The sequence below is a fragment of the Sebastes umbrosus genome, chromosome 3, assembly GCF_015220745.1.
Source record: "Sebastes umbrosus isolate fSebUmb1 chromosome 3, fSebUmb1.pri, whole genome shotgun sequence".
Classification (NCBI taxonomy): domain Eukaryota; kingdom Metazoa; phylum Chordata; class Actinopteri; order Perciformes; family Sebastidae; genus Sebastes; species Sebastes umbrosus.
In genome coordinates this window covers 5192302-5215694 of record NC_051271.1, presented here as the reverse complement: position 1 = coordinate 5215694, position 23393 = coordinate 5192302, and the positions used below count along the sequence as shown (strand labels likewise).

Below are 23393 nucleotides of genomic sequence, written 5' to 3'. Positions count from 1 at the left end.
AATAGTATTTTTATCTTTTTGTTTTTTCTTTGACTGCTTTTTAATCATTAATTCCCATCAAGTTGTTATCTTGAGTGTTAAACCTGCAGTATAGGCTGAATGTTTTTCGCATCATTGGGTTTCAATTCCATAATAACCTTTCATCATATTGTAATTCAAGTGTTCTGAGAGAAAACTAGACTTCTGCACCTCCTCATAGCTCTAATTTCAGGCTTTGATAAATTTAGCCCGTGAAGGGAGACGTTTGGCAAATCACAGGTCATTTCAGAGAGAGCGCGTTCCTATTGGCTGTGCTTCGGCTGGTGGGCGGTGCTTGGTTTTTTCCTCAACAGATCTCAACATGGCAAACTTTCTCATTTTACAGCTAAACAGTACACTACAAGATGTTTCTGAAAACATTTGAGACTATAAATAGGCATTACAGTAACAGAATATTGATTCATATTTGATCCCGCTGCCTAGTTTGACGTTTGATCGGAGTTTGCGAGTGATTGACAGCTGCTCAGAGACGGCAGGCTCCAAATCGGCTCTGATTGGTTGTTTTCCTCATGGTCTGTGAAATCTTGCAGATGCCATTAGGAGCACGGGAGGACACCAGAGGAACATAATTTTTTTTTCAGATTATCTATCTCATGCACAACTGTCAGGTCACAGTGACCATTTTATAAGACTAACTATTTTTAATCATATTTCAAGGTTTCAAGGTTTGAAATACTCTAAGAGTCACACTGGTATTGTTTTAAAACCAATACATTTGCTGCTCCCAGCTGCATATCTTGAGTCAGGTGAGTGCTTGCTTGTTACCTGAGCACTCTGAGACTTTCAGAGCTGTTAATAATTAACCACCATGATGACATTTTGCTTGTTCTGGACCATGGATGTATAAAGGAAGGGCTGGACACAACAAAATGTTGCTTATAGTGACAAAGAGAAAGACCCCAAAACTGGACTGTTTTTTGACAGAAGACAAGTGGAAAACGTTTATGTGGACCAAAATTAAGTATCAGTCTATAATAAATGCATATGCATATTACAGCACATATATATATATATATAAATAAATTAATATGTGGCAGTAGAATCTCACCTAATCTCAACCAGCACTGCTCCCAGTAGACCAATTATACTAACACAAAAAAACTGACAATAACCTAATATTTTCAGGTGGAATTTCATTCATTCATTCATTCATTCATTCATTCTCACTGTGCAATATTATTTTCCACTTCTGCAATTTTGTAAATAGTCTGTTTGTTGTCAATACTGTATATACTGCTCCTATTTTTATACTTCCTTCTATTTAAATGGTTCATATTTTGTTACACTTTGTTTAGCTCTTTTTTTTTTTACTGTGTTAGCTGATGCATCTTGTTTTTTTTTGCACAATCCCCTTTGCTGCTGTACACTGCAAATGTATCTAATAAAGGTATATCTTATTTTATCTTATTTTATCTCAAGACTGCGGATTTTTTTCTCTCAGCTCTGACAGACACACAGCAGGTCATGGGACCCGTATGCAGGAGCGTTAACAGATCTGATTGGTTCAATTTTGAGGCAACTGTTTTCTGATTGGTCCTCTGTCTTGTCACTCACCCATACTGCTTTGTGATTGGCTACTCTCCCGTTTCCGCTTCGCTAGTCTTTACTTCTTCCTCCCAGTTGAAGCTAGTCGGTCAACCGCTACACCTGCTCTCCGTTATTTATCCTCTCCACCAACAAATACTCTCACAAAGATGGATGATTTTGACATGCTGAACGCGCCTCCAGCTGGTAACGGTGTCGGCTCCTCGGATGAGGACCCCGCTGCCGCCTTCTTGGCCCAACAGGAGAGCGAGATCGCGGGGATTGAGAACGACGAAGGCTTCAGCATCCTGGACGGGGGAGACGTGCCGTCGTCTCTGGGAGACTCAACCGGTCCGTGTGGTCAAACTGTCAAACTGAGGCGGTTTACCTCTATTTAACATTCACATTCACTGTCTAGTTAACTTATCTTAAGGTGTCATGTGTTCTGTCAAACTATTACTTCTGTTAAACCTTCATTTCTGGTCCTAAATGGACTCTGGATTTGAAGCTGTTTGGTTAGCTACTGTTAGCTTAGCTGATGCTAAGATTGGCCAAGTGGGCTCTTAGCTAGTCAACGGTCAACGGTCAACGGTCGGTATAACTGACATATAAACACGTACAATTGGGAGTATTTACGTTAATGTTTGTTAACGTTACAATCCCAGTGTATCCAAAATGAATTAATCTGATAATATAAGCTCTAACATTCCTGGTGATGTCATTCATTGCAGCCAAAAGAGGAAGTGGATGGAGCTTACCGACCTTTGGACATGACTGCCTTTTCCTTGAAGCTGTGGTTTAGCAGTTGTAGTCGGTTAGAAGCTGCTGACACATCACATTATGACATATGTGTGTATGCAATTCTTGAGGATTCAGCATTTGTAAAAACAAGTATTGCACCATCTGCAAAGATACAAAGACAAATAGCTGTTAGAAAGTAAACAATACTAATGACAAGAGCTTGGCTAACTGGGAAGCTTTTTTTTTACAAATGCTGAATCCTCAAGAATTGCATACACATATTGCATAATATGATATGTCAGCAACTTCTAACCCACTATAGTTGCTAAACTTATTATTTGTGGCCTTCCTCCTGACTGTCAGCTGCCTCCAGTTACAATTCATAATATAGAAATTAAACAGGTCTCTTCATACAAATACCTGGGAGTTATGATAGACTCCACCCTATCATGGACCCCTCACATTGAATTTACTTTGCAGCGCATTTACTTTCTTCGCAGACTCAGATCATTTGGAGCCAGTAGCCAGATTATTTTTCTATTTTTCAGTTCAGTGATTCAGAGTGTCCTGTTGTACTGCAGCATCATTAGTATTGTTTGATTTCTAACAGCTATTTTTCTTTGTATCTTTGCAGATGGTGCTGTCAATGGAGATCTGCATGGGGTAATAATACTTTTTCACACATTGTTTTTACCCCAATTCTACCCCAACTACCTCAATTCTGTCCTCCTATTTGTTCCTCTGTATTTTGTGTGTGAACAGGGAGACTTTTGTGACTATGAATGTACTGTCAAAGTACATACATGTAGGGCTGGGTGATATGGCCTAAAAATAATATTGCGATATTTTTAGGCAATATCGCGATACACGATATATATATATATATATATAGCGATATTTTCAAATATCCTCTAAGCACTTCAAGAATGCTCGATTTAACCCTTTGATGCATACAATCACACCAATATGATGATTTTTGTAGTCCCTGCAGCATATATCTGCATTAAAATCTTCTTGTTTATATTCATTAGTGGTTTATATTGAAACAATTTTAATCTTGCATGCAAAAAGGGGGAAATCGCAAGTTAAATTTAACAAAACATTATCCAACAGTATTCACTTTAACCAAATAGTTATCTGGCAATACATGCTTTATATATTTTTATAAATACATAACACACACACTGTTTTTAATGGCGTGTAATAAGTGTAAAGTAACTTATTGTTATGTTTACCAGTAAGCTGTTATAACATTGCTGATAATAAAAATTATTATTTTCCCACTAGTGTAGAAAGACTCACCAATCGCGAGGTGTAGCCTGTGGCCAAAACTGCAGTCTTGTCCACTTATTCAGGCTGACAGCTTTGGTTCTGTTAGCTGGACGTTCATATTTTGGATCAAGTGTCTTAATCAGTCTTTTAAATCCGGGCTTTTCAACTACGCTAACCAGCGATGTGATGTAGTTTACAGCGGCCATGATTTCTTTGCATTTTGCACCTTTTTGTCATATGGGATTGCTTTGGAAAGTGAGGAAGCCAGAGTCATGTGCTTCTGGGCTGGTTCTGGTTGCTTTGGTCGTGTTTTCGCTACCGTACTCGCTTTGCCGCTTCAGTTCTACCAACAAAAGGACTGCAAAACTGAATGTACTACCTGTACTGCCCAGATAGATACATAAGTATATCTAGGGGATACATTTTTGAAGGCTAGACAATGACAATGCGTTCAAACCATCATTTCAGTGTTAGCGCAAGTTAAATATTTTTAAAATGTATACATATACATTTTGCTTGTTGATAACCTCGATGAAGGCAGTTTTCCACAAAAACACAAATTCCCTGTGAGAATCGTACCGTCACCTGGCCAGATGTTGGCCAGTTCCATTCTGGATATGTCAAGTGTTAAGTGGGTCCATTGCACGGGCCAAAAATCCCTTCCTTATCTACAAAGTTAAAGGTTTAATGAAGCCCAAGGGCTTTTCTTTTTTTAAAAGCATCAGCTTTTGAGCGAACAGTGACGCCATCTTCAAACCAAAATGACCCATACAGGGTAGGACTCACACTGTCCAAACCAAACATTTTTGATCTCTAAATGTCTCTAAATGAGCCTACTGATTGCTGCCTCTTAAACCTGCAGTAGGCAGAAGGTTTTTGGCATCATTGGGCAAAAATTCCATAACAACCTTTCAGCATATTTTAATTTGAGTGTACTGAGAGAAAACTAGACTTCTGCACCTCCTCATGGCTCTGTTTTCAGGCTTTAATAAATCTAGCCTGTGACAAAAAACTTTGGCTAATCACAGGTCATTTCAGAGAGAGAGCGTTCCTATTGGCTGTTCATTCAGCGGAGGCAGCTGTCAATCACTCGCGAACTTCGACCAAACGGTCAAACTAGGCAGTGCTGATCAAATACGAATCAATATTCTGTTACTGTAATGCCTATTTCTCAATTCAAATGTTATCAGAAACATCTTGTAGTGTTCTGTTTAGCTGTAAAATGAGAAAGTGTGCTCCGGCTGGTAGGCGGTGCTTGGTATTTCCTCAGCGGATCTCAACATGGCTGCCGGGTCACAGACTTCAACTCATTTGTTTCCATATTGTTGCAGTGAAGATTGCCATGTGAAAAAGTTTTGTACTGTAGGTATTAACCCTGGCTTTGTGTGATAGCACAACTGTTAGAGTAATTCTGGTTTATTACAACTTGGGTCTTATTTTTGTCATTTTAGTCGTCATTTCTATTAGTTGTGATAATATTGTCCTCACCAAAGTAGTTCCTGAGTCCTGGCCATCATTCATATCAGTAATTGTAACGTTGTGCTCACTTAAGTAAATAACTGAGATCTAGGAACATGGCGATTTATTATTATATATATAAAAAACATTTGTAGTATTTAAGTGGTGGTGTGGAAAATACTTGTTTCCTTTTAGCATTAGTAGCGTGATTTCAGTGCTGACCACAGAGGTTTGACTATCTGGCTGTGAGACTCACTCCAACTTCCCTTTCCTGTGCTGTCATTGCAACATTGCTGCCTTTTGCACTGTCAGGATTTCTTTCTGGCAGTGACAGAAGTTAAGCGGATTAAACTCAAAGTGGGCCAAATATGGTTTAAATAAAGCCTCTCAAACAGTATAACTTTTAAGAACAGTCCCACTATATGCATATTGGATAGATTGAAAGATGAATAATCAGGATGAGAATGCTTCTTCACAATATCTCTGTACATTGATAAAATGGTTTTCTATGAGGTAACACAATTATCTCCCTTGTTTCTCAGGAAAGCAACGGTCCATCTGACGCCTATGCAGCAATTTCCAATGCAGACCGGCTGCAGGCCGAACCGGAAAGCCTACGCAAGTGGAGGGAGGAGCAAGGCGATCGGCTGGAGTTGCTAGGTAAGCACAGATGGGACAGACCACTACGGTCTGAGAAGTAAAGGTTGATATCATGACATCTACGTCAAAGTGCTGGAGATTCAGGTCCTTTTTATAGTATGCGTGTAAAATGTTGTCCTATCCTGTAATTCATATCATTGCCCCCCTGCTGTTGTGTTGACCTTCCCATCTGCCTTGTCACTTCTTTATCGCTCATCGCCTCGCTAATCTCCATCCCCAGATGAAAACTCTCGCAAGCAGGAGTCAGAGTGGAAGGAGAAAGCCAAGGTGGAGCTGGAGGAGTGGCACGCCAGGCAGAACGAGCAGCTGGAGAAAACAAAAACCAACAACAGGTACTGGCTTCAAAGAGTGGTAGACACAGGACACAAGGAACAACGGAAATGAGGGAGGGCTGATATTACCACGAATAAGAACACATTTACATTTGAGTCTGGACCAAAAAAAAGCCAAGATGATGATAATATAGAGGATCCGTAAAATCTTTGAGGTGTTCACAGTAATTAAATAATAGCAGCAGTCTTGTTCCTCGATGTTCCTATCTTTCGTTAGCGCAAACCCTCCAGGTAGAAGCTCATTTGTTCAGACATGCTCATGGACAATAATGTGAAGTCAAGCCTTTTTCTTTCGAGGGCAGTCTGAGATGTGAGCCAAGAACATGATGATCTTCAATAGCCCTGCAAGTACTAACAGCTAAAGTTAGCTCTTACTGTACACTGGAATTAATCATGGATGCTTAAAGCAACTATTGTATTGTGTTTATATTATTATCTTAGATTAGGTCTACCTAGTCAGAACTTCAGAGTGTGAGAGACGAACCACAGCACTCCTTTACGTCACTGTGGGTTTGGTCTTCCTGCTGTTTTAGTGTAGCGTAGTAGCTAAAGAGAAGTATCCAAGAATTGCTTTGTGCAAAAGGAAATCATCAGACAAATAAATATGTAGACTGATTTAGTAACTTGTCATTTTGCAGAGCTCAATTGGCCAAGTTTCTGTCTCAGTGTCTCCCTGCACTGTAACATAGCCCTGCTGCCCCATTAATAATAAACTAGCTTCAGCCATGACTCCCTACTCGTCTGGCAGCCCTGTGTTTGGTGGGAAAGTGTTACTGACGGATCATCTTTTCATATGGATAGTCTTTGTCTGGTAAAAATCAATAACTGACCTACAAATGTAGAAGAGATTGAATACTCTTATCAACATGGAAGTTGGCAAATATAAAGTGGTCATGTCTGTAAAGGGGAGACTCGTGGGTACCCATAGAACCCATTTACATTCACATACCTTGAGGTCAGAGGTCAAGGGACCCCTTTGAAAATGGCCATGCCAGTTTTTCCGTTATTTATTATTAAGCGTTATTTAGCCTTCTTCGTGACAAGCTCTTATGACATGGTTGGTACCAATGGATTCCTTCGATTTTCTAGTTTCATAGCTGGTTTGTAGCTTTAAAACTGAGCCTGCTACAACCTAACAATTGCAAGTTGCGTTAATGCGTTAAAGAAGTTAGTGGCGTTAAAACGACTTTACGTTATTATCAGGTTAACTTTAACAGCCCTAGTTACACCTAATCTTGAGGATTCAATTAATTGACAGAAACTGGAACAATTTGAATTTGACAGTGTTTTGAAGTCTCACATCTGGAATTAATTTTGAATGTGAAGAGCTGATTGTGCGTGGTGGATCACCAGAGACGTATAATTAAAGATTTCAGGGGGGGGCGGACACAGTCAGCTGATGGCCTCCCCTGAGCCTTCGAATCTCCCCGACACTGCATTCAGAAGTCCTTCCAAAAACCCCGAGCCTCTGATGAAATGCCGTAGCTTATTATTGTGTGGTAACCTATAATGCTTGTGTTTCCATCCTCTTCTCCCTTTTATCGCTGTCTCTCTTCTCTCCTGCCTTCTTGCTGCTCTGTCGTTTGGGCGGATGTTTGTCCAGGGTGCTGGATGAAGACTTCTACAAGCAGCCCTTCTCTGAGCTCATTGGTTATGTGTATGTTGCTCCAACTAACATCCTCCCTTCTCATTTCTTTTTTTTTTGCTTTCTTCTCATCAACACCCAGCATCCAACCATTGACATCATCTCATTACTAGTTAGGCCATTAGTTACCTCCCCTTTGTTGTAATGTTTTAGTTCCATCTTTAGCTTTTAATTTACTTGGATTTTGAATTGTGACGCGCTTCACCTAGCTCTTTTTCTTTTCTAATGTAACCTGCAGTAATGATTTTCACCCATATGGCTGCATGTCATTTGTGAGTGGATGCCCTTACAGGTTATTACAGTAAAGAGAATGACTGCATGCCACTACACACACTGCCACGCTCTTCAGTAACATCCATGGAAATCCAATTAATTCTTTCATAACTGTACCTCATCCGTTATAGAGAGCCAAAGTCCCGCCCCTCCGGTGGACCACCATGGGACCTTATTTAGGAAAAAATATGTAGTCAACGGAGATAGATAAATATTTGTTTGATCCCGTTTGAATTGCGCCATGAATCACACTTATGTTTGTCAATTTAAAACATACTTTTGCAAGTCAAGAAAGTCACACTTTATTGTAAAACTGTTGAAGTATCAGACTGAAGATACGTAATTAGAAAGACGACACACCCAAAAGTCGCGTAGTGACGCCTCTCTCTCTGAAGCTACGATGTCTGTGTGTTTCCTACTGGGTTGTACTCACACCAGCAACGGGTCTGATTCTTCTTTCTCTTCCCGGCTGATAAAAAGACCAGGAGTCGCTGGATAAAACACATCAGGTCAGATAACGTTACGTCTTTGCGTGGAACATAGCTAAGTTAGCTAGCTAGCTAGTGTTGGTGACGTATGTTGTGCGAGACGAGAGATGTAGTTCACTGAGCGGTTTAACACAAAACTAAATGATACTACGACAAACTGAGACTTTCTTGACTTGCAAAATGATCTTTTAAATTGACAAACATCATGTGTGTGATTCATGGCGCAATTCAAACAGAAATTAAAGTCCCGTGGCGGTCCACCTGAAGGGGTGGGACTTCGGCTCTCTATTCACTGCCATACTATTTTCCTTCTTAATTTCAGCACAACATTTTGCAAATACATAACCTGAATCTCCAACAATTAACACTTGCTTACATTAATTGTATGAACTCTCACAGAAAGTGTTTGTTTCTACTTTACACCTTTTTATAAATGTGATTTTCTTTTTTCTTTTTTTACCCCAAATTTATTTACAAAATATTATTCAGGAGTAGGATGAGATTAGTTTGAAGCAATTGTGTGTTTATAATTGGACTTGGCATCACCTAAATGTTCCTTTTCTTAATCTTGGGTGTTGTTTATTAAGCTGTGATTTCACTGAACAATGTGCAGAGTTGACATTATTCTAGGTGGTGGTTCCTTCCTCTGAATCTCTACAAGTCAAACTTCCTAAGTATTCACCCTTTCTTCCCATATTCCCAGCCCACTCATGTAAAGACTAGGCCTATGTGCAGAATACTAGTTAGATAGTGCAAATTAAAAATAACTATACATGTGAAACAGAGTTAGAGGTTACTGTAGTTTTAAATACAATGTGTGAAGGTCAAGTTGTATTCCCTCGAGTTATCTGCAGGATTCAGAAACTCCAGTTCACTCCTTGTTTTGCCTTTTGAGGATATTTGATCATCTTTTTTTTAAAGGCTGCAGAAAGGTCATTAATAGTTTTTGGACATTAATCGCCGACTTCAGAAATACAGTTTTCTTTCCGTCATTTTGGTTCTTCAGTTCATTTCCAGGTAGCATTTAACAGTTTAGAATTTCTTAAACCTGCAGATGTCCTGACTTGTAACTCTCTCCTCCTTCTTATTGGTGCCGAATAAAATGCACAGCAAAGACTTTAGTAATAACACCATTGGTCACATCACGGTTACACAACTGCTTCAAACTGAACTGTGTGTTCATGCTTTAGAGTTTTAGCTGCTCTGCTGTCCGACACGATGAAGTGCTAATTTGCCCAGCTAGCTATCCGATTGAGGCTGTGAGCTGTGCAGCCTTTGGTTTTGCTATCAAATTACTTGGGAGCGCCCATTAGGCTGCATTGTGGTGTACACAGGTGGTTTTTTTTTTCTTCCTTTTCTTCTTCTTCTTCTTTTTCTTCTTCATCTTCTTCATCAGCTTTGGTTTTCAAGGTCGAGGAGAGACCGAACCCGTAGCAGTGTTTTTTTTTGTTTTCGTTTTTTTAAAAACGTTTTTTTATGAAATATATGGCTGAAAGCTATTATGATTGTTGATAGCAGTTTCATATTTTCCCTGGTAGAAATCTTTACTTGTGGTTGTTCTTTCATTAGGTTGGTCGTTGAGCTGTTTTAAAATTGGCATTACATTTTCATACTTTAACAGACATAGACTTTCTTTTCGACATACTATACCAGACTTTTTTTTTTTTTTTTTACTTTTATTGACATACTATAGGCAACTGACTTTTTTTGGACATACTATACTGTGACTTTTTTCGATATACTGTACTATGAGATTTTTATTTTGACATACTATGACTTTTTTTTCTCCTTTTTTCAAAATACTATATTATGACTTTTTCATTACTTTTTTTTCACCATACAATACGAAGTAAGTATTTGTATCTTAATATTGATGCACACGTGCTCATGTTTTTCATGCTCCGGGGTAAAATGTCTTGTGAATAGGGAAAGAGGTATTTTATTGTGTTTTTCTCAATAGTCTGCATTATTATTTTTTTTTATAAAGTGCACACCTCAATGCAGTTTACGCAACGTATTGTTATCTCATATGTGGGATTGAGCTTGAGCAGTGTTGCTGAAGAATGACACTGAATCCCACCACTTCCTCCTCCATCTTGTCGGTATGAGACTGCAAGGAGGACTCCAGGGGCCTCATTTATAAGCATTCACTAGGAACAAATGGGCTTGAATAATGTGAATACCACTTCCCACACAACTGTTGGGATTAAAAAATGTGACAATGCATCTCCACACAATCTCTGAACAATGCCTATTAAGATTTGGAGAGTGGGAGATTCAAATGTAGTTAATGAATTAGCCTTAATGTCTTGTGACATGTTTTTTTTTACATTTTCTAGATCAGGATATTACTAAGATGATGTGCTCGTGTTTTGACCCAACTTGTTGGAAAATAATCACCCGATTATACTGTTACCATTAAATAGGTATTATTAGTCACTATAAGCACCATAGATATGGGTCATTAGGGGCCTACTACGCCTACTACGTTGTGAAAGTGAAACTTAAAAGCAACATGTTCTAACACGTAAAACTGAATGACATGTTATGTTTTGAACACAAACAAAAAGGCTTCTTTAGGTTTAGGCAACTAAAACTACAACTTCTTTAGGTTTAGGCAAAAGAAACAGTTAGGTTTAGGCAATAAAACTACAACTTCTTTAGGTTTAGGCAAAAGAAACAGTTAGGTTTAGGCAATAAAACTACAACTTCTTTAGGTTTAGGCAAAAGAAACGGTTTAGGCAATAAAACTACAACTTCTTTAGGTTTAGGCAAAAAAACCCAGTTAGGTTTAGGAAATAAAACTACAACACTTAAGTTCGGGAAAAAACATTGTGTCCTGGGTTAAAATAACTATGAACACATTGTTAGTTTCACACAGGATGCAAACTCCTGTCTCCTGGGTGAAAACCCTGTGTTTTGTGTCCTATCCATCGTCCTCGACCTCCACCTCATATGGAGTTTCATGCTATATACACGACTGTACTACAGCGCCTGACTTCCGCTTCTACTCCTGTCGTAATGTAATTACTACGGACGCTAGAGGTCGCTGTTGTGTTCTTTTATACCTTCTTTCCGTGATCTATCATGTGAATAGATGATAAAACCTGTTAGTGGGTGTAGTAGGCCCCTATTGACCCACATCTATGGGGCTTATAGCAACTGATAACGCCTATTTAATAGCCTGACAACAGTCTAATCAGCTGAACTAATCAACAGTTTTTTTATAAATGAGACCCCAGACCATGTCCTTTTGTGTACTAACAGACAAATGTCTTTTCCACTCATTAAACCAAAGGCTGCACACTAATCATTCTGAACACTTTTGAAGTAAAAAAAAAAAAAAAAAGAAAATGTAAAGAATTGTCGCTTTTTGCATGCCGGCTTTCAACATCTGCATTTAGCTCATTTTTGTTGTCTTTCATTTCGTCCCCTCTCTCTCTCTCTTCTAAATTCTGACTTGTGAAACTGTTTCTCCCTGTTTTCTTTTCCTATGCACCTTAAAGCACACACATTAACCATCCTTGCTACCGCCTAGACCAGTTAAGTAAAAATATGAAACCCCAGAACCTCCAAATACTTGATATATATATTTTTGACAGGGGATAGATGCAGTTCTGTGTGTGTGTATGTTAGATGTAATTATACGTTGCACAGATACCCAGCTTACTATCCCGGTAGAGTTAGATCCACTGCCTAGATAGAGGTTTGTTATAATGTCCCTTCTGTGATGTTGTGGTCCCTTTAGTCCCTTTTGTGTATTCGTAGTTGGTTGTGACGGTGACTGTTCATTGGCTTCTCATCCCCATTTTGCTTTGTGTACCGTGTTGTAGTTTAGTAGCCGAGTTTGTGCTCGCAGGTTGGGTGGGGAATAGAAACTTGTAAGTATTACGGCAGTGGAAAGTATTACTATGTTTGCGGGTGGGGGGGTGTGATGAGGGATTTGTTTAGCCATAATCTGTGGCTTGCATCTCAAAATGTTTTGTGTTAGTGGCACTGATTCATTTTCAGATTTAAGTTTTGTCTTCTTTTTTTTTACTTTTGTGTTTTAATTTCAAGTGGTAAGCTCTGTAGTGTAAATATCATTTTTGTTTGTTTGATAGATGGTTTTAAAAACACCAAACCTTCACTGAGAAGACAGTAATTGATCTTTTCCACAATTACGACACATGAAACCCAAAGTAAACGCATTCTTTGCCACACCTCCAAATGGCCTGCTTCTCAGCCGCAGTGCAATGCATGGCTAAGGCCCAGCAGTTCTTCCACTTCTTTTGGGCTTGGTTAAAAAAAGAAATTATAACTTGCCATTATTGTTCCTTTTTCATCAAGGACAAGTGTATAGATGAGCTCGTCATCCCTATACTTGGGTCTTGCTGAGGAAAGAGAGTAAATATGCAACCACAGGGCAAGTTGAATTGTTGAAGGGTGTGGGCAAACTCCCCTCCCCCCCAGTTCTGTACAGAACTGCATTTTTAACCAACCAAAGATGCTTATCAGACCTTACAATTACTTTTGTTTAGCTTTGGTTTGTTTGTTTTTCTTTGGATGACTCATCAGTGTTTTATATGTACCTCCCTTTACTGTTGTGGAGAGTGAAAAATCCAGATGACTGTACTGTAATGTGTAAGCAGAGTTTTGGGGGTGGGAGGGGGAAAGCATGCCACAGGTAATGAAACTGCTGTTTCTCTTTGTGGGTCTAAAGACAGATGGATGTCCATTTCTGTGTCCTGTCCTGAGGTCGACTCTGCTGAACCATCAAAAAACATAAAAAGAGATTATAGAGATTTATTGGTGCCTTCAAATGGGGTTGTGTTTACCGTTATCACCAGAAGAGTCCATATGAACGCCCCCCTCTTGTGGTATTCACGACCGAAGTGGAACGTTTCTGAAAGCTCAGAGTTCACGAGCTATGACGTGTTTATTGACGTTGTGAGAAATGGCGGAGGCCATGGAAGAACATTTTTTAGTACATATTAATTGAATGTATTGTAATTTTAGATGTTTATAATTTGTCTTGGTAATTTTATAATAAGTCTGAGGAAAATGTTGATATTCCCAACGGCCTCATCTTTTTCCTCTTTGCATTTCCTGCATTATGTTACCCACTTGCTAGCCTGCTAAAATGTTAGCCTCTGTGGCTTCTAGACGCTGTTGCTTAGCAGCGGCGTTCTTCACGACTTGACCACTTGAACGCCAAGCATATTGTGTACACAACTACCCATGTTGTAAACACAAGCTCACGACTTTCATTTGCAGGCACCATACTGTATGCTGCTTAGTAGATTTGAGTATAAAATCCCGATGCCAGACTGATTTTTCTTTTAAATATATCTGACAAATTAATCACAAGCGGCACGACTTTTTGATTTTTCCACCCGAACCGTGTGTTGATGATCAGCAGAGGACTTCCTCGGAGCTGTACGTGTACTACGGTGTATCTCGCTTCTTCCTCCACTGATTGTTTTTCTATTCCGTGTCCTTCCCCTCTCCTCTTCCCCCCCGTTGCGTATAGGGCGGCTGAGGAGGCCATGATCTCAGATCTGGACGAGAACAACCCCGGCACGGAGTGGGAGCGGGTGGCTCGACTCTGCGACTTCAACCCCAAGTCCAGCAAGCAGGCCAAAGACGTGTCCCGCATGCGCTCCGTCCTCATCTCCCTGAAGCAGTCCCCGCTCGTCCGCTAGGCAGCCGAGGCCGCTCAGGGCGTCATTCCATATCATCGTCTGTCACCACACACCAACCAACCGACCCAACGACCACCATCTGTATTCTGAAGACCCCCCCCCCCCCCCCCGTTTGCCGTGCACAGCCCTGTCTGTCTCCCCCGAGTTGGGACACTAAAAGGGAAGGCTTGATGTTTGTCTGGGCCTACAGCTACACTACAACCTGCTTCACACGGCCCCCCCAAACAATATCATTCCCACGATGCTGTACTCTAACTCCTCACCTGTCAGTCTCATGAATCCTTCCCTGGCCTACGAGGGTTGATTGATGTTAAATGGTTTTATTCCTTACAAAACAGTATCTTTTTTCTTTGTTGTTGTTTTTTTAAGGACCAAACTCTTCAGACAAAACTCCAAATTCAGTGCTGAACTGTGTGTGTAGAGCCTGCTTGTGGCATATTGTGTTCCAATCTATGCATTTCCTTTTTGAAAAGCCTCTCCCCTCTCCAGTCAGGAACTGAACAAAGTCCAGTCATTACAGTAAATATGACCCGTTTGTGTGTGTGCGCGTTTAAACCTCAACAGTGTGTGTGTGTGTGTGTATGTACTCTATGCGTGTACCTATGTACATATACAGAAGGCAATATTATATACAGTATATAAAACGTTTATGTCACTGAAATTAGACAGTTGTGGTTTTGATGAGAACTAGATATTAGCCAGCTGTTGCTTGACCATACGTGTTCATTGTCCATTTGATTTCAATATCAGTAAAAAAGTGAATGAAAGCTGTCGTCCTGTCATTCTTCCAGTTGTTTCTCTTTTCCTTTTCTGTGGACAAAATGCCTTTTTAAAGTTCGAGCTGTGTCCCGGTCGGATGATCGGAGGAAGTCATGATAACAGAACTCAGTTTTTCTGTAGAAAGACATGTATCCAAACTGCAGAATGTTAAATTGACAGGTTTGTGAATGAAGTTTGGTTTGTCTATTCACAGCTGGCACTTAGTGGCCATACTAGGTAGCTGTATAAGCCAAACTACATGCCTGTTTTATGTTTGTTTTTTTTCAATTAAACTACCCCACAGACACAGAGAAGCAGCAGGTGAGAAAACCTTAGATGGTAAACATGTAAAAACTCAATAACACCTTTTAATTTCCTGAAAAGAGCTATGTATTTTAATACCAGTTACAGGGGAAATACAGATAAAGTTCTGAGCTATTTAGTTGTTTAGTTTGTAAACCTTTTCTTTATTTCCAGAGGAATTTCCTTTAAAAGAACTGCTCTTTAAACTCTGGTAAATGTCATTCTTCAACTGGGTATTTAATGTTATTCTGTGGTCCGGAAAGGTATGAGTTTTACTGTAACCTGTAATGAATTTACATGTATTACAATGTTTGAGTCGCCACCAACTCCTTTATCTGTCTTATTCGCTTGCTACTAGCTGCACTCTTCTTACCCTTGCCAACTTTGCCATTAAAAATATGATTAATTGAACTTAAAGCTGCACTAATCAATACTTTATATTAACAATGGGTCAAAGGACATAATGTAATGTGATGTCATATGAAAGGGGTTGCTCTGAAGTAAGAAACTTGTAACCTTACACACAAAATGCCTGCATATAGACCTTTTTTCACACATTTTTATGGTCCTACAGTAGGAATGAGTCCACAACACCATTTTGGCATCTCAAAAAAGACAACAAATTGTAACCTTGGCTTATCATACTTGCCATATATTGGATTCTGTTTGTGTTGAGCCTGTGAAATTTGGTAAAACATGAATCAAATACTGTATTTTTAGCCAGATGTATGGAAATGTTCCTATGTTTATACTTTGGGGACTACCTGAGGCCCCTAAAAGCACCCATTTTGCATTTTTTTTGCATTTCCAAGAGCTACTAATAAAATATGACATCTGCTTGTGACTTTCAATAAAAAAAAAACGATGCAATTCTCAAAATACTTTTATTATTTTATTATATATTTGAATCAATTACAGTGTGTGCCATCCATCCATCCATCCATCTTCAGCCGCTTATCCGGGATCGGGTCGCGGGGGCAACAGCTCCAGCAGGGGACCCCGAACTTCCCTTTCCCGGGCCACATTAACCAGCTCTGACTGGGGGATCCCGAGGCGTTCCCAGGCCAGAGTAGAGCTATAATCTCTCCTAGTCCTGGGTCTTCCCCGTGGTCTCCTCCCAGCTGGTCGTGCCTGGAACACCTCCCAAGGGAGGCGCCCAGGAGGCATCCGTGCTAGATGCCCGAACCACCTCAACTGGCTCCTTTCGACGCAAAGTCGCAGTGTGTGCCAGAGAAAGACAAAAGGACAGAGGAGCAGTGCGGTTAGAGAAAGGCAAACTGAAATTCCTCCACATCATTTGAATTGTAATGACGGGTGTGGTGTTATGACTCTCAAATATTTGTCAACTGTCAAATGAGGGCGTATGAAGACACGTGCATTCTTCTGTATGCCACAACAGGCCTGTTAAGGAGGAGTATTTGCTACACCCGCCCTGTCCAAACTGAGATAAGCACCATGGCTGTCAAGATGTGTCGCTGCCTATTTCTCAGCAGTTAATCATAATATAATTGTGACGTGTGGTTACATATGTAAATACAGGCAGCACTGTATTTATATGCTGTACCTGTATACGTTTAGACCAACTGTATTTGTGGGGAATGTTACTGTCGAATGGTGTTGGGATTTCACCTAAAACTTGTGTTCATTTACATTTCGAAGGTGCCACATGTTAATAGCCGTCAATGTTTCCGAAATGTTGATCTTGAGAATTAAAAGGGTGTTAAAAAACTCTAGTTTTATTTCTCATTTGAGACTTGAATGAATGAATAGCAGTGGGTGCGACAGGATAATTATTTCCATATCCAGCTTGTCTGCTTTTTATTGATTGAAGCAGTTAACGAATGTGGCTGTTATCACCACAGTGTTTTGCATATTTTACATTTAGAAACTCCAACTCAAATGTGCAGGACACGTCCTGAATGGAGTACTAACTCATCATGTGAGGCATCTTCTCTGTCTTTATGATTTGGGATATGCACATGGGAGAGTTTCCCACCAGTCTCAACTTGCTTTTTGTTAAGACTGTGTTTACCTAAAATATTGTATTCCCATTAGAAAGTTGTCACAGCATCCTAATTAATGTTGTAGTTTAGTTTTAATGTAGGTTGTTGATACCTTTTTCATTTTAAGCCCATTGGCTGGAATGATGAGATGATTAAGTAGCTAAATACATTTATTTCGTTAAAATAAATGTTTCATGTAATGCTATGTTATAGTCAAGAAAAAAAAATATGCTGTATATCATACAATTATTTATGATTATTATTTAATTATAATATAATATATCAGTATGTTTATATATATAAACATACTGATATATTATATTAATGTATATTAATATATATATAATATCAGTATGTATATATACATACTACATACTTATATATATATACTGATATATTATATACATATATATATATATATATATAAGAAATTCTGTATAAACTCTGAGCATGTGTTCAATAAAGAAATATTTTTTTTTCTTCATCCACTTCTTCACCTGTATTTAAAACATATGCATATGTTCATGCCCTTATTTGTAAAGGAAATCCGGCTCTTACGCTGAAAAACAACACAGAAGTACCTCCCACATACGGGATGTGCAGCATATTAACCGTTCGAGTCGGTTTTTCAAGTCACACAACTAAATCTTTCCTCCTCCTCGTTCTCCGCTAAAATAATAATTACTTTACTTTCACCGGCTGTTTTTTTTTTGTTTCCTTTTCTGTGAAACAAAATGCCTTTAGAGTTTGAGCTGTGTCCCGGTCGGATGATCGGAGGAAGTCATCCGTGTTTCATCATAGCGGAGATCGGACAGAATCACCAGGGAGACATCGAGATAGCCAAGAAAATGATCAAAATGGCAAAGGTAACAACATTGACAATGTGAAAAATAGGGCTGCACCTAACGATTATTTTTTTAACAATTAATCTTACGATTATTTTTTCGATTAGTCGATTAATCTAATGACTAATTCATCAATTATTCGAAATATATTTTTTTTATAAATAAATATCAGAAACTTGACTCATTATTATTTCAATACTTTATTCAAATATCTTCTCTTATTAACATATACATAAAACAAGAATATTATTATGGCATTATTTCACAACAAAAAATATCCCAGTCTTTACTGGTAATCTGTTTTAAGTCCAACATACAATTTCTCCAAAATAAAATTAAAACAAGAGCTTGTATTGTAAATTCATGTAAAAGGAATAAATGCAATGTTCTTTTTGTGGAAAAAGAGACACAGAAAGCATTAGAATAATGATAATAGTGGCACATTTTAAAACAGGTCTAACTTCCACAGCACTGTTGTGTTATGACATTAGGCTAATAAGTAAAAATACTGATGAGGATTATTATTAAGTACTTAACTTGAAACTTAAAATGGTTTAGACATGGATTTATTTCATCACTGTAATAATATGCAGTTAAGATAAACACTAGCAAATGTACTTCTGCATCAGTGTGGAGCAAGAGAGAAATAATTTAAACTATTTACAGACTAACAGTCACAGACTGTAGAACAATATGTAATGTTACTATAAGCCATTTTCTCACTTGTACATCGCCTTTAAAGTAAACAGAAAATATATAACGCCGAATAACAACGTTAGAGGATGCATGGTGTAACGTTACGTTACGTTACTATAACAGTGGTCCATAAAATACTTTTAACATGGTGGTGATGAAGAAACATTTTATAAACAAACTTTAAATGACTACTGCTAACAGAAACACGTCCGCGCTTTTACAATCTTAATAGATCATGCCTGGGTGATGAAAAGGTAAACGGGACTTACAGCGGTGTGTTGCTGCGGTCTTCTTCACGCAGCGCTCTTGGAGAGGTTTTTTTGACGCTCTTTGCTCTCTGGAGGAATCAGAATCCATGCTCGGACCGGGCGCAGCACATTCTCATTACGTCATCCGATGCGTCGACGCACGTTACGTAAATCGACGTATTTACGTAATCGACTACGTTGACTATGTCGACGAATCGCCCCAGCTTTAATGAAAAGCTTATTTTTCTGTCGTTCTTGTATTAAACAACCAAGCCACACACACAGGAACTAACAGAACTAACCGTTTTTCTGTAGATTTCTGTAGAAAGACATGTAGCCATACTGCCGAATGTTAAATTGCCAGATTTGTGAATGGAGTTTGGTTTGTCTATTCACAGCTGGTGCTTAGTGGCCGTACTAGGTAGCTGTATAAGCCAAACTACATGCATGTTTTAAGTTATTTTCAGTTAAACTACCCCATAGACACAAATAAGCAGCAAACCTTAGATGGTAAACATAAATAACTCTAAAACACACCTTTTCAGAAAAAAAACTAACTTAATTTATTATTATTATTCATTTTACAGGTTTGTAATTCATTATTTCCTGAAAAGATCTGTGTTTTTTAACACCAGTTACAGGTGAAATAAAGATAAAGTTCTGAGCTATTTAGTTGTGTTGAGTTTATAAGTTTTTTCTTTATTTTTAGAGGGATTTCCTTTAAAAGAACTGCTCGTTAAACTCCTTTAAAACTTTCATTCCCCATATATGTTAATTGGTATGATTGCTTTTAGAAGGAAAAAAAATGACATTTTTACACGTTCATCTCACCTCTTAGAAATTGATTTACATCAAATAAAATTGAATATAATTAATTACAAGCATAGTAATTCATTATTTTAAATTTTTTATTTAAATGAAAAATGAATAAATAATGAATTACTACACTTGTAATTCATTATTTTAATTTATAAAATTAAAATCAATAGAAAAAATTTAAAATAATGAATTACAAGTACAGTAATTGAACACTGTCTCCTCTAATTAGTGGGTCCAAAAGTACATAGTCCTCTCCAGGAACCTTCCTGTGAATTTACAGTTGTATATCAGTTATCCCCTGACCAACAGGTTATCCTAAACCTAACTTTTCATCCCTCCAGACCATCCATCCTAGCATTAACCTAAAATAAATCATTACTAAAATTCCCTTCTTTTTTTACGTCCTCACTTATATCCACCTCCACAGGACTGTGGTGCCGATTGTGCCAAATTCCAGAAGAGCGAACTGGAGCACAAATTCAACAAGCGAGCCTTGGAGCGCCCGTACAACTCTGTTCACTCCTGGGGAAAAACTTACGGTGACCACAAGCGTCATCTGGAGTTTAGCCACGAGCAGTACAGGGAGCTGCAGAAATATGCTGAGGAGGTGGGGATCTACTTCACGGCCTCTGGGATGGATGAGGTAAGAAAGAGGCTTTTGATGACGGATTTATGTGGTTTTACTCAGCTTTAAGTGTAATAACCATAACTTTGTCTTTGTCTTTAGATGGCTGTGGAGTTCCTCCATGAGCTCAATGTGCCTTTCTTTAAAGTCGCCTCTTTAGACGCCAACAACTTCCCCTATCTGGAGAATATTGCCAAGAAAGGTGAGAGTGAACTGTCATATCTGAGATTCAATCATCAGATGTTTTTTAAGTTACAAACCAGTGCTAAAGTCATCAGTGCATTTTATAAATAGGGCTGTCAATCAATTAAAATATTTAATCGCGATTAATCACCCATTTTTCAAAATGCACCTTAAAGGGAGATTTGTAGTAGTAGTAGTATTTAATACTCTTATCAACATGGGATTGGGCAAATATGCTGCTTTATGCAAATGTATATATTTACTTTTGGAAATCAAATAATAACACAAAACAATGACAGATATTGTCCATAAACCCTCACAGGTACTGCATTTAGCATAAAAAATATGCTCAACTCATAACATGGCAAACTGCAGCCCAACAGGCAACAACAGCTGTCAGTGTGTCAGTGTGCTGACTTGACTATGAACTGCCCCAAACTGCATGTGATTATCATAAAGTGGGCATGTCTGTAAAGGGGAGACTCGTGGGTACCCATAGAACCCATTTTCATCTTGAGGTCAGAGGTCAAGGGATTCATTTGAAAATGGCCATGCTAGTTTTTCCCCGTCAAAACTTAGCGCAAGTTTGGAGCGTTATCTATTCTCCTCTGCGATAAGCTAGTGTGACATGGTTGGTACCAATGGATTCATTATGTTTTCTAGCTTCATATGATACCAGTCTCTTCACTCTAGCTTTAAAACTGAGCCTATTGCACCCTAAAAATAGCAAGTTGCATTAATGCGTTAAAGAAATTTGTGGCTTTAAAACTAATTTTATCGTGTTAACTTTAACTATATAAACAAATAGAATGTCCAGTCAAAACAATAAAGGATCAATAGAAGCAGAGGAGATGTACAAATGTCTTGCCTCAGTAGAAATTAGTTTTAAAGTTGGAAAAAAATAGAAATGAAGTAGGCTTGAATGTTCAGGACTGAAACTTCAGGAACTGTAAGAGTAGAGAAGTGTTGTATTTTATTTAGCCTTCTGCCCATGTTCGATGTGATGTTTATCAGGCTGTTTACCCTCTTGTCTGTGTCAGGACGGCCCATGGTGGTGTCCAGTGGGATGCAGAGCATGGAGACGATGCGTCGGGTTTACAAAACAGTGAAGGAGCACAACCCAAATTTCACCATCCTGCAGTGCACCAGCGCCTACCCTCTGGAAGCCGAGGACGTCAACCTCCGAGTTATAACGGTGAGAGGAAACAGAATAGAGTATTGCTCTTATATCAAAAGGTTGGTACCAAAACAATATATGTTTTAAAGATTTCTTTACCAAATTGTCTCACTGCATTCAAAGCAAAATTAAAAGTTTTTAGCAGCTGAATATTAAGTTTTAGGAGCCATTAATATATGACATGTCTCATTGCACTTTGTGTTTATAGCATGTAAAATGTATTTCCCCAAACTGAATTTACAGTGATTAAGATTACCTTCCTGTTTTGATGGCCGTATTGAATGTGCACGTTCTCATGAGGATAATTTGTTGTTTATACTAGACACAATAGACTCCATTCAAGGCACCTACATATATATATATATATATATATATACAGTATTTCGGGGTAAAGTAGGAAGAAGATGATAATGTATTTTATCTTAAGCCTGTACTCTATGAGATAAGACCACCATATATTCACACCATACTCATATTTTATGAATCTATCCTACAACATTAAGTCCATTAAAGGAATAATTTGACATTTTCAGAATATATCTTTTTTTTCTGCCCTCCCAGGATTTAGATAATATCAGTATATTCATATTTTGTTAGGATTAAACAAACAAGTTATAATTTCTTCTTCTTCTTCTTCTTCTTCTTCTTATAAGATAGAAGAAGAACAAAAAATAAATAAACATCATTTGATTTTAAGAACATTTTTTTAAAAGCTCAACGTATCCAAACATATTTTTAGTAGTTTATATCCCTCGTGTGTCACTTAAACTAATACATCGACATGTCGGGAGTAGGTGGATTTTGTTACTGTTGTTACAGAGCCAGGTTAGCTGTATCCCCGGTATCCAGCTTAGCTAACCGGCGACTAGCTTCAAATTTGACTGACAAATGTGACAGTGGTATCAATTGTCAACTACAGGAATACCAGAAGGAATTTCCCGACATTCCCATCGGGTATTCCGGTCACGAGCCTGGGATCAGTATTTCGGTTGCGGCCGTAGCTCTGGGAGCAAAGGTCATCGAGCGCCACGTAACCTTAGACAAGACGTGGAAAGGAAATGACCACTCAGCCTCGCTGGTGCCCAGTGAGCTAACCGAGCTGGTTCGTTCCATCCGACTGGTGGAGAGGTCGATGGGGGACGGCGTCAAGAAGATGTTACTCTGTGAGAAGCCGTGCCACGATAAGGTGAGATATCCTCGCTCCACAAGGAAACAATACAGAGTCAAACACTGTTTTTAATGAAGTAAAGTCTCATTTAAAAAGATGGAGAACTTTTTAGAAAACATTTGAGCTATTACTTTTGTCATTTATAATAATATCAGTCCTTTCTTTCTTTCGTTCCAGCTGGGTAAGTCCTTGGTGGCCAAAGTCAGGATCCCCAAAGGAACCGTCCTGACTCAAGACATGTTAACGGTCAAGGTGGCCGAGCCCATGGGCGTAGCGGCCGAGGACATCTTCCTAGTGGTCGGTAAGACCGTGACGGCGGACGTGGAGGAGGACGAGAGCGTCCTGCCAGAGGTGGTGAATGAGTACTCCAAGAAGTGCTGAGGACGAAACAGTTTTGAAATGGGTAGAAAAGGCACTTAATTGAGAGGAAATGTAATCGATTCCTCTGGGG

At 38.8% G+C, this 23393-nt stretch overlaps 2 protein-coding genes across 4 annotated transcripts; both read left to right on the top strand.

Moving 5' to 3' along the window:
- Window positions 1-1635: 1635 nt before the first annotated feature.
- On the top strand, window positions 1636-14883 carry clta (clathrin, light chain A). Of its 3 annotated transcripts, XM_037763614.1 has the most exons (7): window positions 1636-1914; window positions 2939-2967; window positions 5577-5694; window positions 5915-6026; window positions 7630-7683; window positions 11939-11974; window positions 13945-14883. In XM_037763614.1, the coding sequence occupies exons 1-7, from the start codon at window positions 1734-1736 to the stop codon at window positions 14114-14116; spliced, it is 702 nt and encodes a 233-aa protein (XP_037619542.1). In that variant the 5' UTR covers window positions 1636-1733; the 3' UTR covers window positions 14117-14883. The 3 variants fall into 3 exon arrangements, with proteins under 3 accessions (XP_037619542.1, XP_037619543.1, XP_037619544.1); XM_037763615.1 differs by lacking the exon at window positions 11939-11974; XM_037763616.1 differs by lacking the exons at window positions 7630-7683; window positions 11939-11974 and having other exon boundaries at window positions 1641-1914.
- Window positions 14884-17786: 2903 nt separating this feature from the next.
- LOC119484646 (sialic acid synthase-like) lies at window positions 17787-23323 on the top strand. Its single transcript, XM_037763623.1, has 6 exons — window positions 17787-18047; window positions 20217-20432; window positions 20517-20616; window positions 21638-21792; window positions 22694-22960; window positions 23120-23323. Exons 1-6 carry the CDS (start codon window positions 17916-17918, stop codon window positions 23321-23323), a joined length of 1074 nt encoding a protein of 357 aa, XP_037619551.1. The 5' UTR covers window positions 17787-17915.
- The last annotated feature ends 70 nt before the right edge of the window (window positions 23324-23393 follow it).

Coding starts and splice junctions, on each gene's coding strand:
- clta (XM_037763614.1), top strand. CDS start 1,734: ATGGATGATTTTGACATGCTGAACGCGCCTCCAGCTGGTAACGGTGTC. Junction 5,695..5,914: donor CGATCGGCTGGAGTTGCTAG/GTAAGCACAGAT, acceptor CTCCATCCCCAG/ATGAAAACTCTCGCAAGCAG. Junction 6,027..7,629: donor AAAACAAAAACCAACAACAG/GTACTGGCTTCA, acceptor ATGTTTGTCCAG/GGTGCTGGATGAAGACTTCT.
- LOC119484646 (XM_037763623.1), top strand. CDS start 17,916: ATGCCTTTAGAGTTTGAGCTGTGTCCCGGTCGGATGATCGGAGGAAGT. Junction 18,048..20,216: donor AAATGATCAAAATGGCAAAG/GTAACAACATTG, acceptor CCACCTCCACAG/GACTGTGGTGCCGATTGTGC. Junction 20,617..21,637: donor GGAGAATATTGCCAAGAAAG/GTGAGAGTGAAC, acceptor TGTCTGTGTCAG/GACGGCCCATGGTGGTGTCC.